Source organism: Rhincodon typus, chromosome 13 (assembly GCF_021869965.1).
Source record: "Rhincodon typus isolate 14 chromosome 13, sRhiTyp1.1, whole genome shotgun sequence".
Classification (NCBI taxonomy): Eukaryota; Metazoa; Chordata; class Chondrichthyes; order Orectolobiformes; family Rhincodontidae; genus Rhincodon; species Rhincodon typus.
In genome coordinates, this window is record NC_063344.1 from 63217366 (window position 1) to 63233342 (window position 15977).

The 15977-nt window shown below is 41.6% G+C and overlaps 1 protein-coding gene across 1 annotated transcript in view; it reads left to right on the forward strand.

Moving 5' to 3' along the window:
• LOC109920736 (serotransferrin-B-like) overlaps positions 1–15977 on the forward strand; it is a 76506-nt gene that overhangs the window by 40623 nt on the left and 19906 nt on the right. Inside the window, exons 19-20 of the mRNA XM_020520796.2 lie at positions 6219–6300; positions 10627–10763. Coding sequence (XP_020376385.2) covers positions 6219–6300; positions 10627–10763 — 219 coding nt within the window. The remainder of the gene's footprint in view (positions 1–6218; positions 6301–10626; positions 10764–15977) is intronic.

The window sequence follows — 15977 nt, forward strand, 5'->3', positions numbered from 1 at the left end:
AGGTGTAACTCCAAACTAACCATGCAAAGAGTGGAGATAGGAGTTACAGATAGAAATGTTCAAGATCTTTACCTGTCACCCCTGCTAAACACATAGCATCATTGCTCTCATTGTTTAACAACTATTGCAAGTTCCAAACAAGGAACTGAGCTCTTCTCCATGTGTTTTCCTGTGTTCGGAGCGATCAGTCAATGATCACAAATTGTAACGAGTTTGTTTCTTTAGACTAAGCTTTTCATGAATGTTTTTGAGGTTTGATGCTGAGGAAGCAAGGAATCACCAAGTTGGAACTTATGTACATTCCAGATGCTTTCTTCCTGTGTTATATTTTAGAGCAGAGATTTTGAGCTGCTTGACGACTTAATATTTGCCCCACCCAACAACCCAGTCTGCCTGGGCAACAACTCAGCAAAATCTTCCCCTCTCAATAGACAAAAGTTCAGAACCTGGTCAATAACTGGCAGCATTACAAAGGAACAAGTTCTTTATTCTTTATTCATTCATAGGATGACAGTGTTACTAGCCACGCAGAATTTATTTCCCATCCCTAATAATCCAGAGGGCAGAATAGAATCAACCACATTTCTTTAGGTCTGGAGTCAAACGTAGGCCAGTCCAATTGAGAATGGCAGTTCCCTTCTCGAAAGAACATTAATGAACAAGATGAGTTTTTCCAACTATTGGCAATGGATTCATGGTCATCATTTAACTCTTAATTCCAGATTTTTTTTATTGAATTCAAATTCCACTATCTGCCAAGGTGGGGTCCAACCCCGGATCCCCAGGACATTTACTTGGTCTCTGGAACAGTCTAGCAATAATACCACTAAACCATTGCCTCCCCCTTGAAGTAACTTCAACAAACTACGCACAAAACATTGAAGTTGCACTATGTATAAAAGAACCAGGAGACAATGTATCTGTCAGAATAACAGAGGAGGAATGAACATAGAATAAAAACTAACTCCAAAATACTGCAGCTGCTGGAAATTTGAAACAAAAACAGAAATGCAAAAATACTCAAGTGTCATGAAAAGAAAAGGAAAAATGTTGATGGTTCAGAGTGGGAGTTGGCTAACTGGGCTGTGTGAGTACGATGTAGAGAGATCCTTATGGTCCCAGGCAGACTATAAGTAATTACCTAATATTTCAGACATGGTTTTCATCAGTTCTGGAACAGGAATTTTAGGAACATACCTAAAGCACTGAAACGTCAATATATAAGTGCAAAATACTGTGGATGCTGGAAATCTGAAACGAAAACAACCAACGTAAGTCATGGAGCATCTGTGCAAAGAAGGAGAATTAATGTTTTAGACACTGGGCCCTCACCCCACCAATTTAATTCTCCAGTTTACAGTTTCAGGACCCAAAATGACTCAGCTACTTGTTTGCCCTGTTTGTTTACATTTTTCACACTGGCCTCATCGTCTTGTGCTGTAACTTGACTTACGTCCTGTTTGCGCAACTGGAACATAGTGCATTGTTGAGAGACACCCTGCTGTCCAAACAGATACAGGTTTGACAGGTTTGAGAGTGATTGTGTGACGTACAACCTGAAATTTCATCCCTTTGGAGAACATCAATTGTCCCTTGGACATTTTCTCATCCCTAGGTGTTACTATTGAAATTTGTTTCAGCTACTCACCCGCACAATGCAGGTGTCAGTGGTAAGACTGGTATTCATTGTTCATCTTTAGTTGATTTTCAGAAAGTGGTAGTGGACTATCCTCTTGAAGCCAGATGTCCAGGTGTTGAATGTAATTCCATTGCGCTGGTACCCAGCAATAATAGAAAACTGACAATTTGATCTGGACAGGAATCTGATGGTGAATCCTAAGTACTTGATGCCCTTGTCTTTTGAGGTGGTGGAGGCCCTGCTTGAGAAAAACTGAAAAATCTCAAGCCAAAAATATTTAAAACCATGCTCCAAAGAAAAATGAAACCTGTTGCAGAAAAGAGGCAAAGTAACATCATTTAACCGTAAAAGAAACGAATCATAAAAGTAGACAAGTTTTGTTAAACTAGACAAGGCACTAGTCAGACCACAGCTGGAATTTTGTGAACAGTTTTGCAACTCTTCAGAGTCATAGAGATAAACAGCATGGAAACAAACCTTTTGGTCCAACTCGTCCATGCCGACCAGATATCCTAAATTAGAACACAGAACACAGAATTAAATTAATCTATCCCATTTGCCAGCATTTTGCCCACATCCTTCTAAACCTTTCCTATTCATATACCCATCTAGATGCCTTTTAAATGTTGTAATTGTACCAGCCTCCACCAGTTCCTCTGGCAGCTCATTCCATACATGCACCACCCTCGGGGAGAAAATGTTGTCCCTTATCTAAGGAAAGATATACCACCATTGGAGGTACTTCAGAGCAGGTTTACTAGACTGATACCAGGAATAGAAGGATTGTCTTATGAGGGGAGGTAGAATAGGTTGGTCCTGTATTTATTGGAGTTTGGAAGAATGAGAGGCAATTTTATTGAAACAATCAAGATTCTAAGAAAACTTGACTGGGTAGATTGTAGGAGTGTCTAGGATCAGAAGAATCTCGGAACAAGGAGGTGGACCTTTAAGGCAGAAATAAGGAGGAATTTCTTCTCTCTGAAGATTGTGAAACTATGGAATTCTTTACTGCAGAGGGCTATGGAAGCTTTAATAAAGTGTACTTGAGGCTGAGGAACAGTTTTTAATCAGTAAGGGAATCAAGGGTTCTCGAGAAAAGGCAGGAAAGTGAAGGTGGAGTTTATCAGATCAGCCATGATCTCATTAAATGGCAAAACAGACTCCCCGACTTCTGCACCTATGTCTTATGTTCTTATAGTCTTTTCTAGCTATTATCACATTGCTATTCATGGGTTGTTGCTATGTGTAAATAAGCTGCCATGTTTTGTACATCACAACAGTGATCATATTTGGAAAGTACATAATTGGCTGTCAAGTATTCTGGGAGTTTTTGAGAATGTGAAATATGCTATAGAGAGAAGAAGAGAATTTTGTGAAAATAAAACTTTTGTCAAGAGAAGGACGTTATGTCAGAGAAAAAAACATTAAAACTGCAACAGACTGACACTTCAAATTCTGTCCACAACATAAGCCACAATAAGTAATACATAAAGTGCACCTGGACACTCTGTGCTACAGACCCATATTTCTCAAACCAGAAAAGTACTCAATCTCGGAATTTGCTGCCCGAGATACATACTTTTGCCAGGGAGATGAAAGGGTTCATTTTCTCCTGTGACAAAGGAACAATTCTTAGCAATGGTTGAATCATTCATTGATGTCAGCTCAGGTACTCACTTCATAGACTCGGCTGAGTTATAATTTCCTGTAACATATTAAGAAGACTGAAGCAATTATTTTCAGACTCTTGCTACAAGCTCCATGATCATACCACAATTTCCATCTCTGTCTATTGTCTCTGGTTAAACTAACCTGCTCAATGTCTCAAATGAACCACTAAAACAATCTCCCCTTTCACACAAAAAGCAGTAACTTCCATCTTGAACAGTGCCTGCATTTGTCCCACTTTATCTTTCTGCTGCTGAAAACAGTGTTTAATTACTCTAAAGTTTTCTTGCCTGGCCCATCATTCTGCACCCCTATTGAGCTAAATATTGTCCAAACTTCTGTAGCCCATGTCCAATCCTGCATTAAGTATCATTCGCCCATAACCCATGCAATGGGTGCTGAGGTGGCTCAGTGGTTATCACTGCTGCCTCATGGTGCCAGGGATGCGGGTTTGATTCCAGCCTCAGGTTGTATTCTCCTTGTGTCTGTGTGGCTCTCCTCCAGAGGCTCCAGTTTCCTCCTACAGTCCAAAGATATGCAGGTTAGATGGATTGGCCATGCTAATTTGCCCATAGTAGCTAGGGATATGTAGGTTAGGTGGAACAGCCATGGGAAATGCAAGGATAGAGTAGGGTGGTGGGTCTGGATGGGATGCTCTTCAGAGGGTCAATATGAACTGAATGGCCTGCTTCCACACTGCAGGGATTCTATGACAATTCATAAACCTTACCCTTATTGACTGTGAAGCACCAAAAATTTAAAATGTTATCCTGTATTTACATCTCTTCTACAAAATTGCCACAGCTCACCTCTGTTACATTTCCACTTAAACCCTCTACTCCTATGTCTCTGGCCATTTCACCGTTTACCCCCTGACTGGCAGCCAGGCTTTCAGCTACTACACCCACTAACCTGAATTATTTCCTCCACCTCATTCAGATTCTTTAAGATCAGACTTCAAACTGAACTTTAAACTGTTGGTCAACCTTCTAACTGTCTCCTTCATAGGCTCTTTGCTCATTTTCTTTTCTCATTTTGGTCTAGTAAAATGCCTGGGATGCTTTTTTCCTAACTTACATTAAAAACACATTATAAATGCAAGTTGCTGTTTTGCGATGTGCTCAGACCTACTGAAGTCCTGAAACTGCTACAGTCTTTGTTAGAGAATGTCTTTAGAAGTGAGTGGATGAGTGCATAACTGGTTATTCACAAAAACAACTTGTGTTGATCAACTTTGGAAAAATGTTTCAGGAAATATTGGTGTTTAGATGGTGCCCTTCTGTTAGAAGCTCTGGAAGTGGAAACAGAGGTTATTCATTCCCACAAATAGCATGACGTTTGTCAGATATTAAGGAACAAGTATTGGCCATGACACAGAGACAACTTAATGTAGTGCTCTGGGGTATTCTACATTCACCTGAGAAAGCAGATGGGAGTTTTGTTTGGCATTTCACCTGATACCTGGCATCTCCAACGGCCTGTACTCCTTCAGTTCTCTAGAGAATTGCCAGCCTAGCTTCTGTTCTCAAGTGACTGGATGAGATTTGAGGCTATAATTTTCTGACTGACAGGTAAGATTGCTGCTACTGGGCCTAGGTTAATGTCACACTAACCTTTCATTTTTGGGAAGTGAGCAGGCTATTTAAAAATTATATAACATTTTAAGCTTTATTGTTTAAAGATACGTCATCAATTTATTATTGGTAAATGAAGAAAGGTTGTTTGAACTATATGTTCAGGGACTGATTTCCAAATTTCTGCCTTGCTCAACTCCTCTGTCAAGTTAATGACATTTTTGTTTGAATAACCTTTATCTCCAGCTTGCCCTGCTCTTACCACAGCTGTTAGTACAGGCACCAGACATTTTCCTCATAAATCACTGCTGCACCCATCCACCTATATTGGCTGCTTGTACATCATCACCTCAAGCTCAAGATTCTCATTGTTGTGTTTAAAGCTTTGAATGTCTCCATTCTCCCTCTCTCTGTAACATCCTAATTCAATGCCCCAAACCTTAAACTCTCTGTTTCTCTCATTCTGTTCTCTGGTGCACCTGCTCCCTCAGCCTTCACATTACCCTGTAGATCTCAATGTTTGGAAGTCAAACACAAAAGCACTGCCTCACTACCTTCCTTAAAGATTAGGCTTAAATGGACTATATTCACAAAGATTTTGGTCAAGTCTCTTGGTTAAAATCTGGAATATCATTTTATAAATGTTGTGAATCTGTGGAACTCACTGCCCCAGTGCGCGGAGGCAAAATCAATCAACAGATTCAAGAAAGAAAAAGATGAAAAGTGGGATAAAGGCGTTTGGGGAGCAGGCAGAAAGTGGGGTTGAGACCAGGATAAAATCAGCCATGATTATGTTAAATGGCAGAATGGGCTCAAAGGGCTGAATGGCCAATTGCAGCTCTTAATTTCTAATTCCAATGCATAAAAACTGAAATTTTTTTTCAGTTAGGCTCAATTGGTAGCATTCTCACCCCTGAATGAGAAAATTCAAGTGTCACACTTGCCTGTGCCCATCCAGTCACTTGAGAACAGAAGCTAGACTGGCACTTCACTAGAGAACTGAAGGAGTAAAAATGTCATTAACTGGACAGAGGAGTTGGGCAAGGCAGAAATTTGGAAATCAGTCCCTGAACATATAGTTCAAACAACCTTTCTTAATTTACCAATAATAAATTGATGACGTATCTTTAAACAATAAAGCTTAAAATGCTTTATAATTTTTAAATAGCCAGCTCACTTCCCAAAAATGAAAGGTTAGTTTGAATTGCAAAAGTTGGTTTGTTCTGGTAAGTTCTTGTGAAACACATGGTAAGCACACACTCTGTTGTCATCTGTCTTTCTGCCAATTCAGATCTTTAAGAGGACCATAGTGACCTCCTGACAGCTGCAGGAGATAGATTGCCTCTTACCTTCACCAGTCTTTCAACATGTGGGGCAGGATGAGGCTACTGTTCATGGCTTTAGTCTTGGGAATTATTGGTAAGTCACTTTTTTGTTCTTTTAGAGCAAATTTTACTTTGACTGAATGCTTACACTTTGGTATCTCAGCACTGTAAGTTTTGCTATTTTCTGTATTCTGTACATATTTTTGCCTGAGAGGGAGATACATGAGGGAATAATTTTGCATTGTATTTATCGAATGCACTTGAAAAAGCAACATCACCTGCCTTCTAAATAAAATGTTAATGATTAACAGATAATATCAATTATTTCCCCAGTTTAAACAATAACTGTCCTTTTGTTTGAGGTCTATGGTGCCATCCTGTCTGTAAAGTCCTGAAAGACCAATGCCTGCTTGGATGCGTCATCCCAGAATGATTTCATGGTAGTTAGGCTCTTAATGGGCTCAGAGTCAGGTTTCTGCCTTTCACATGAGAGGAATCTCTCTCATCCTACTGGCACCAGTTGGACTACAGCCAGATCCCAATGACAATTGCTGATGTAGCAGATTAGGAGGTAAATTGGAATCTTTTGCTGGGGCCCTGGTGAGTGCGGTGTGTGACCAGATTCAGAAGAGTGGGTACGTTACGTGTGGGGGTGTGAACAAATGGGGAAATAACCCTGTCAGTCAAAGGAAAACCAAACTGTAGGTGGCCTCCTCTCAGCCTGCAAGGAAAGGCCACCTACTTTCACAGGACATCGTCAAATCCACTTTCCTGCCTCTTCTCATAACCCTTGATTCCCTTGATGACTACAAAATTATCATTGGCGGAACCTCGCAGATGAGGGTGACTCTCTTCCACTCTCAGGGTCAGTCCGCATCTGGCTGTACAGACCAATGCCGCTTCTGCAAATTCTGCTACCTTTGGGGCAGAAGGTGGTCATGGAAAATGGTGGATGGGGAGCTGGTGTGGCAGTGTGCTCCTTGATCAGTTTTCACCTGGCTTCCATTTTCTCCCGATGGCAAGTCTTGAGATGATTGATGCCTTCCCGGATGCTCCTCCTCCACTTTGGGGCAGTTTTGGGCCAGTGGTTCCCAGGTGTCTGTGAGAAAGCTGCGCTTTGCCAGTGAGGACTTGAGAGTATCAACTGAGGCGTCTCCTCTGTCTACTTGGCTTTGAATATATTTAATCGCCCAGCATCTGCAGTAAATAATTCCTCAAATTCACTACCCTCTGGTTGAAGAAATCCCTCTTTAATTCCGTCTCAAATGTGGGTCCTCTTACTCTAAGATTATACCATCTGGCCCCAGACCTTCCCACAAGGGGAAACAACATCTCTGCATCTACCCTGTCAAGTCCCCTAAGAATCTTATGTTTCAATAAGGTCACTTCTCATTCTTCCAAACTCCAATGAACACAGACACAAATTACTCAACCACTCCTCATAAGACATACCTGATATCAGCCCAGTAAACCTCCTCTGGACTGCTCTGTTGCCAATATGTTGTTTCTTCGATAAGGGGCACAAAACTCTTTAAAGCATTATAGCTGTGGTCTGACTAGTGCCTTGTATAGCTCTGGCAAAAAACTCCCTGCTTTTATACTTCATTCCCTTTGAAACAAAGGAAGACATTTGCCTTCCTGGTTCCCCAATGAATTTAGAGGCTAGCTTTTTGTGATTCGTGGGTGAGGTCCCACAAATCTCTCTGTTCCATAGCTTTCCACAGTCTTTCTGCATTTAAATAATATTCAGCTCCTCTACTCTTCCTGTCAAAGTCTATAACCTCACATTTCCCCACATTACAATCGGCCAAATTTTTCCCACTCACTCAATCTATCTATATCCCTCTGCAGACTCTTTGTGTTATCTTCAGCACTTGCCTTCCCCCCTATTTTTGTATGATCTATAAAACTTGTCTACAGTACATTCACTTTTCTCATCCAAGTCATTAATATATATCATAAATAATTGTGGTCCCTGCATTGATCCCTTTGACTTACACCAGTTACAGGTTTCCATCCTGAAAATGTCCCCCTCATCCCGACTCTCTGTCTTTTACCAGTTGGCTGATCTTATATGCTTTTATACTACCTTCAGCACCATGGGCTATTATTTTATTAACCCAGTTTGAGTTCCGCTGGGATCACTCAGGTCCTGACCTCAATGGAGCCTTGATTCAAACATGGACAAAAAAGGTCTGAAAACTAGAAGTGAGGTGAGATTGACTGCCTTTGACATCAAAGCCAAGTGTGATCAAATGCGGCGTCAAGGAACCCTAGCAAAACTGGAGTCAAAGCGAAACAAGAGTAAACTCTGGGCTGGTTGGAGTCATACCTGGCACATAGGAAGATGGTTATTGTTGGAAGTCAGTCATCTTAGTTCCAGGCTGTCACTGCAGGAGTATCTCAGGCCCACGCATCTTCAGCTGCTTCAACAATGACCTTCCCTCCATCATAAGGTCAGAGAGATAGGGATGTTTGCCAATAATTAAACAATGTTCAGCACCATTCATGACATCTCAGATACTGAAGCAGTCCATGTGCAAATGCAAAAAGACCTGGAAATTATCCAGGCTTACTCTGACAAGTGGCAAATGACATTCACACTACACAAATGCCAGATAATGGTTATTTCCAATCTAACAATCACCCCTTGCCATTCAATAACATTACAATCGCTGAATCCTCGACTATCAACATCCGAGGGTCACCATTGACCAGAAAATGATCTGGACCAGCTGTATAAATTCGGTGGTTACAGTACCAGGTTGGAGGATAGGAATAATGCGGCGAGTAACTCACCTCCAGACTCCCAAAGCCTGTCTATCATCTGCAAGGCACAATTCAAGAGTGTGATGGAATACTCCCCATTTTCCTGGATGGGTGCAACTCCAATAACATTCAAGAAGTTTGACACCATCCAGGACAGAGCAGCCCACTTGATTGGCATCTAGTCTCTCCACCACTGACACTCAGTAGCAGCAGTGTGTACAGTCGGTTCTGCTGTAATGCATGTTACTTCAATGCGAATTGGCTTTAACGCGATTGAAGGATTTAGACCGCTACTTATAGAATGCGCACTTTCCTTACCTGTATTGGCTATAATGCGATTCTGGCCCCCTTAGTTTAAATGACACAGCTATTGTGCGATTTACTGATAATGCGAGATCGCATGAGAACGGAACTATCACGTTATATCTGAACCGACTGCACTAGCTACAAGATGCACTGCAGAAATTCACCAAAGATCCTTAGACAGCACCTTCCAATCCCATGATGATTTCCATATGGAAGGACAAGGGCAGCAGATACATGAGAACACCATCACCTTCAAGTACCCCTCCAAGCGACTCACCATCCTGGCTTGAAAATATATCATCATTTCTTCAGTGTCACTGGATCAAACTCTTGGAATCCCCTCCCTAAGAGGGCATTGTGAATCAACCCACAGTGCAGAGACTGCAGCAGTTCAAGAAGGCAGCTCACCACCACCTTCTCAAGGGCAGCTACGACAAGCAACAAATGCCAGCCCAGCCAATGATGCCCACATCCCATGAGTGAATAAAATAAAGTAACCTAATGTGTGGTATCTTATCAAATGCCTTCTGACCGTTCAACCATATTATATTGACAGCTTTGCCCTCATTTATCCTGTGTATTACTTCCTCAAAGAATTCTGGTAAATTTCTCAGGAACATTTCCCTTTCATGAAACTGTCCTGACTCTGCTTGAGCATGTTATGTGTTTCCAAGTGCTCTGCTTTTCCATCCTTTATAATACACACCAGCAATTTACCCAGAACAGATGTTAAGTTATCTTGCCTACAATTACCTGTTTCTTGACTCCTTCCCCTTTTAATTAATTGTGTTACATTGGCAGTTTTCCAATGCTCTGGAACTTTCCAGAATCCAAGGATTCTATCTATGTAGCTACTTCCTTTAATATCTTAGGATCAGTCCCAAGGGACTTATTGGTCTTTAGCCCCACTGGTTTCCCTAGTACTTGTTCTTATTTTATTTATCTTCTCTTTTTCTGCCTGGAATATTCAGTAATTTGGAATGCTATTAGTGTCTTCCACTGCGAAGACTGATGCAAAGTATCTATTCAAATCCTGTGTTATTTCCTGGTTACCCATTATTATTTCTCCAGCGTCATTCTCTAGGGGACCTGTATTCACTTTGGCTTCACTCCCTACTTAAAGAAGCTCTTGCTGTCCTTTTTGATGTTACTTGTCTTTATACCTCCCTAAGCAGATAAAATACCAACGGAGATGGGTGGCTGACAGTCATGGATCTAGCACCAATGCTGTGGCACCTGATTTCATAGTCAGATGCCGCGCGGTGGGAGAGTTGAAAATCTGATTTATTAACAATGAATTAGAATGAAGTGCTGGAACAGAAGTCATTGTGATCCTCTTCCTCAGATGGAACCACTGCATCCGCTGGCGATAAGTTACGTTGGTGCACCACCAGCGAGAAAGAACAGATTAAGTGCAGCAACTGGACATCGGTCAGCTGTGTCCAGGCTGACTCCGTGGAAGACTGCATTCAGAAAGTTACAGTAAATATCAACAGCATATTTACTAAGTTCACTATATAAAGTGTGAAGCGTAATGACTTGCTCAACTTATCCCTGAGGCGTGAGGAAATGTCATGTTTTAGCAGGGGACCAATACATAGAACATAGAACAGTACAGCACAGTACAGGCCCTTTGGCCCGCGATGTTGTGCCGAACTTTTACCGTAAGCCTAAGGTTTATCTAACCTCTATCCCTACCTTATACTATCACCCATATGCCTATCCAATAGCCGTTTAAATGCCCCTAATGAGGCCGACTCCACTACCCTCTCCAGCAACGCATGAATAAATTGATTGCTTTGTCAACATTGACTATGTAAGATAGGTAGAAATGAGTGTGGCAATTTTGTGGAGTGTGTATTTTGATGCCAGCAGTATATTTGTTTTAGGATTTTATATTTGGAATGTGGGTGTATATTTGGAATGTTGGGTATGCTTGTGGAAGATGGATTATATTTGAAATGCAAGGGCTGGAATTAATTGGGCAAATGTAAATATAGGCAGAACTGGTATCAAGGTTACTTTGACCCTAACACACTCTGAAGTCTCAATGCAGTTTTCAGGTTTCTGTATGAAATGTGAAGGAAATGTTCATTCAAGATGGCACAATAAATAAAGGGGTAACAAGGTGTAGAGCTGGATGAACACAGCAGGCCAAGCAGCATCAGAGGAGCAGGAAGGCTGACATTTCGGCCCTAGACCCTTCTCTCCACAACAAATAAAGGGTTGTGATAGCAAAGATAGCATAACCTCATCTAAGATTGGATATTCCTTCTATATTTTAGTTCAATAAAGCAAATCAACATTTTGTCTGACCTGTACCAATTTTTAAAAGTACTGGCTGAATTTCCATTGGCAAAAACTAGGCCAAACTAGACCTGAGGGAGAAATGGGGGTTAGATGTCAGTTGATAAATAGATCAGAGTTTATAGATATATTTCAAAATTTTATAGATAAAATTTAATTCTTTTTAATAATCAAATATCCTGTTCTCATTTCTACAATTCTCAAGCTGGCACTGCTGTAATTACACCCTCATGCCAATAGAGGAAGTATGTTGAAACCACTGTAAAGATGTATTTAAGTTATAGCAGTGATCCAGAGTTCACATTTCATCCAGAAAATGGTCTAAATCCTGTTTATGTCTACTGTGTTCTTCAATTGTTTTATTACCTTTCCGATCCACGAACAATTCAACCTTATCTTCCTCAATTCACATGGTTTCTGCCTCCACAAACACTGGAACAACATTCTACAGCCTCTCAACTCCCTGTGTAAGGCGGTTTCTCCTTCTGTCTCCTGAATCTCTGATATTCCCTTCTCTCCTAAATCTCTGATATCTTGTGTCTATGGCCTTTTTTCATGGGGCTATGTCCCCATCAAGTATTGGAAATATTTAATTTTTATCTACCTTGTCCATTCCTTGCATCTTGTGAATAATAATTTCATTGTATTATTATTCTGATGAAAGAAAAAGTTTTCCTTTGCATTTTGGTTCTTTCATACAAGCTGCATCCGCAGTGAATCTGTGTTCTGTTCATTCCAACATTACAAGATCATTTCTGAAGTGTTATGATCTTCGCTGATGGCATTATTGGATAAGTCTGATCCCTGACTGAAACCTGGCTTTACAGATCATAGATAACAAGGTGTAGAGCTGGATGAACACAGCAGGCCAGGCAGCATCAGAGGAGCAGGAAAGCTGACGTTTCGGGTCTAGACCCTTCTTCAGAAATGGGGGAGGGGAAGGGAGCTCTGAAATAAATAGAGAGAGGGGGAGGCGATGATAGAGGGTGGATAGAGGAGCAGATAAGTGGAGAGAAGACGGACAGGTTAAGGAGCGGGGATGAAGCCAGTAAAGGTGAGTGTAGGTAGGGAGTTGGGATGGGAGTTGGTCAGTTGGGAGGGAGGGGCGTGTAGGTGGGAGAGAAGACGGACAGGTCAAGGAGGCGGGAACGAGGTGGGCTGGTCTTGGGATGAGGTTGGGGGGAGGGGAGATTTTGAAGCTTGTGAAGTCCACATTGAGACCATTGAGCTGCAGGTTTCCCAAGCAGAATATGAGGTGCTATTCCTCCAGCCTTCGGGTGGCATCATTGTGGCACTGGAGGAGGCCCAGGATGGACATGTCGTCCAAGGAGTGGGAGGGGGAGTTGAAGTGGTTCGCGACTGGGAGGTGTTGTCGGTTGTCACGAACCGAGCATAGGTGCTCCACAAAGCAGTCTCTAAGTCTCCGCTGGCTTGGTGTCGTTTGGTTTTAACAAAGTGGTCTTTCCCAAAACAAATGGACACAATGCAGCAAATTTAGCTGGACAATAAAACATGATTTATTAACAAAAGAAATGAAGATAAATAGAATAAACCAAACTGTCTCCTCATGACATATATTCAAAGATTTTTAAACACACAGTAGAAAGCATAATCCCATTAACCCCAAAACAATGCTTCATAAATTTAAAAACAGTAGCTCTGTACAGTTCCCAAAAACATCATTTGTACAATAATCAAACTGAGGTTGTAAAAGCTCTTTCAAAAAAACCATTCATAGGATGTGGCCAAGACAACATTAATTGCCCACAGGTAACTACATTGATATGGGTCCAGAGTAACATGGTCACTGGACCAGCTAAGGATGGCAGATTTCCTTCCTAAATGGCTTTTGTGAACCAGGTAGATTTTGAGAATAATTGACAGTGGTCACTTTCAGTTTGATTTTACTTCAGAATTTTATTCATTTCAAATTTACCATGGCGGGATCTGAACCAACGCCCCCAGAACATTAACGCAGAGATCTGAAGTACTAGCCGAGTGACATTACTAATAGAATTCTGTATCTTGTCATTAATACCTCGAACACCTTTAGCTTTTTATGATAAGTTTTAAAGAGTCTATTTCTAATTAAAGTATGGATGTAGAAATTGATGAAGGATATTGGCAAATTTAAAATTTCTTGAAGAATTTCCTCAATCCTCCTAGCCCTCTCTATAGCCTTGACTAGAAATAAGTATGTCCAAAGCCAAGAGAATGGGTACTCTTTGTCCTTGTCCTCAGAATCCAATCCGTGTTCTCCCAACACTAAGAGATATTTTTGTCGAGGTTCATCCTGAGCAGCTCTGTGATGTGGGACTCTGTGCTTTACGGTCTGTTCCCTGGGATACACGCTGGGACAAACATCGATTATGCCTAAAGGACCATCAACTTGGTAAAGGACACTCTTTGGTCTTCCCAAAACTTGCTAGTCTTCTAGAGCAAGTGGTTGACCTCGACTGAGTGTTGCAGACTGGCATATTCCAAGGTCCAGGGCTACATGCTGACGGACCCACTTAAGCTTGGGGTAGCTGCATTGGGAAAGACCGCTGTCAGAGCTCATTCAGTTAATGGACCCTCCCGGTGCCTCAAATGCATGTAAATATAATCTTGTACAAGTAAGAAATGCCTTATGTTTATTTGTTGGATAGAGTCAAGCTTCAATGTTTGTTTTGTTTCTTCGTATGCTACAGCACAGAACCAAACTGCTTAAGTGAATATGTATGTATATAAAGATATTTTTATGAAAATACGCTAAGCTTCTCGGGTAATACAAGCTGCTTTAATTGACACAAGTGGTAGTTTTGTACCCTCCTTCTGTTTTGAAAATATATCTGGGTCTTTCGCTTGGCTGGGCTGGAAAGAGGTCTGTGCCCAGAGCTGGGCACAAAGAGTACAAGAATATGAGAGGACCAAACTCAAAGGAAAAGGAAAGACACTCACAGACTCATATGCTCGCGTGCACACAAGTTACACACACACACACACACACACACACACACACACAAACACGAGGAAGAGAAAGAGTGGGCTGAGACACAGCAGTACAGATGGAACTTTTGTTTTATTCATTAAAGGGATGATAGAGTCGCTAGCCAGGCAGCATTTATTGCCCATTTATGGATTTCAGTAAAGTGTTTGATAAGGTTCCCCATGGTAGGCTATTGCAGAAAATACGGAGGCATGGGATTGAGGGTGATTTAGTGGTTTGGATCAGAAATTGGCTAGTTGTAAGAAGACAGAGGGTGGTGGTTGATGGGAAATGTTCATCCTGGAGTTCAGTTACTAGTGGTGTACCTCAAGGATCTGTTTTGGGGCCACTGTTGTTTGTCATTTTTATAAATGACCTGGATGAGGGAGTAGAAGGATGGGTTAATAAATTAGCGGATGACACCAAAGTCGGTGGAGTTGTGGATAGTGCGGAAGGATGTTGCAGGTTACAGAGGGACATAGATAAGCTGCAGAGCTGGGCTGAGAGGTGGCAAATAGAGTTTAATGCGGAAAAGTGTGAGGTGATTCACTTTGGAAGGAGTAACAGGACTACAGAGTACTGGGCTAATGGTAAGATTCTTGGTAGTGTGGATGAGCAGAGAGATCTCGGCGTCCATGTGCATATATCACTGAAAGTTGCCACCCAGGTTGATAGGGTTGTTAAGAAGGCGTACGGTATGTTAGGTTTTATTGGTAGAGGGATTGAGTTTCGGAGCCATGAGGTCATGTTGCAGCTGTACAAAAGGGTGCAGAAGAGATTTACCAGGATGTTGCCTGGTATGGAGGGAAGGTCTTATGAGGAAAAGCTGAGGGACTTGAGGCTGTCTTCGTTAGAGAGAAGGTTAAGAGGTGACTTAATAGAGACATACAAGATGATCAGAGGATTAGATAGGGTGGACAGGGGGAGCCTTTTTCCTCAGATGGTGATGGCTAGCATGAGGGGACATAGCTTTAAATTGAGGAGTGATAGATATAGGACAGATGTCAGAGGTAGGTTCTTTACTCAGAGAATAGTAAGGGCGTGGAATGCCCTGCCTGCAAAAGTAGTAGACTCACCAACTTTAAGGGCATTTAAATGGTCATTGGATAAACATATGGATGATAATGGAACAGTTTAGGTTAGATGGGCTTCAGATTGGTTTCACAGGTCGACACAACATCGAGGGCCGAAGGGCCTGTACTGCGCTGTAATGTTCTATGTTCGATGTTCTATGTTCTATCCCTAATTGCCCAGAGGGCAGTTCAGAGTCAATTACTTTGCTGTGGAATCACATAGAGGCCAGACCAGGTAATGTTGTCAGCTTCCTTCCTTAAAGGACATTAGTCAACCAGATTGGCTTTTCTAACAATAAGCAATGGATTCATAGTCATCATTAGATTCTGAACTCCAGATATTTTATT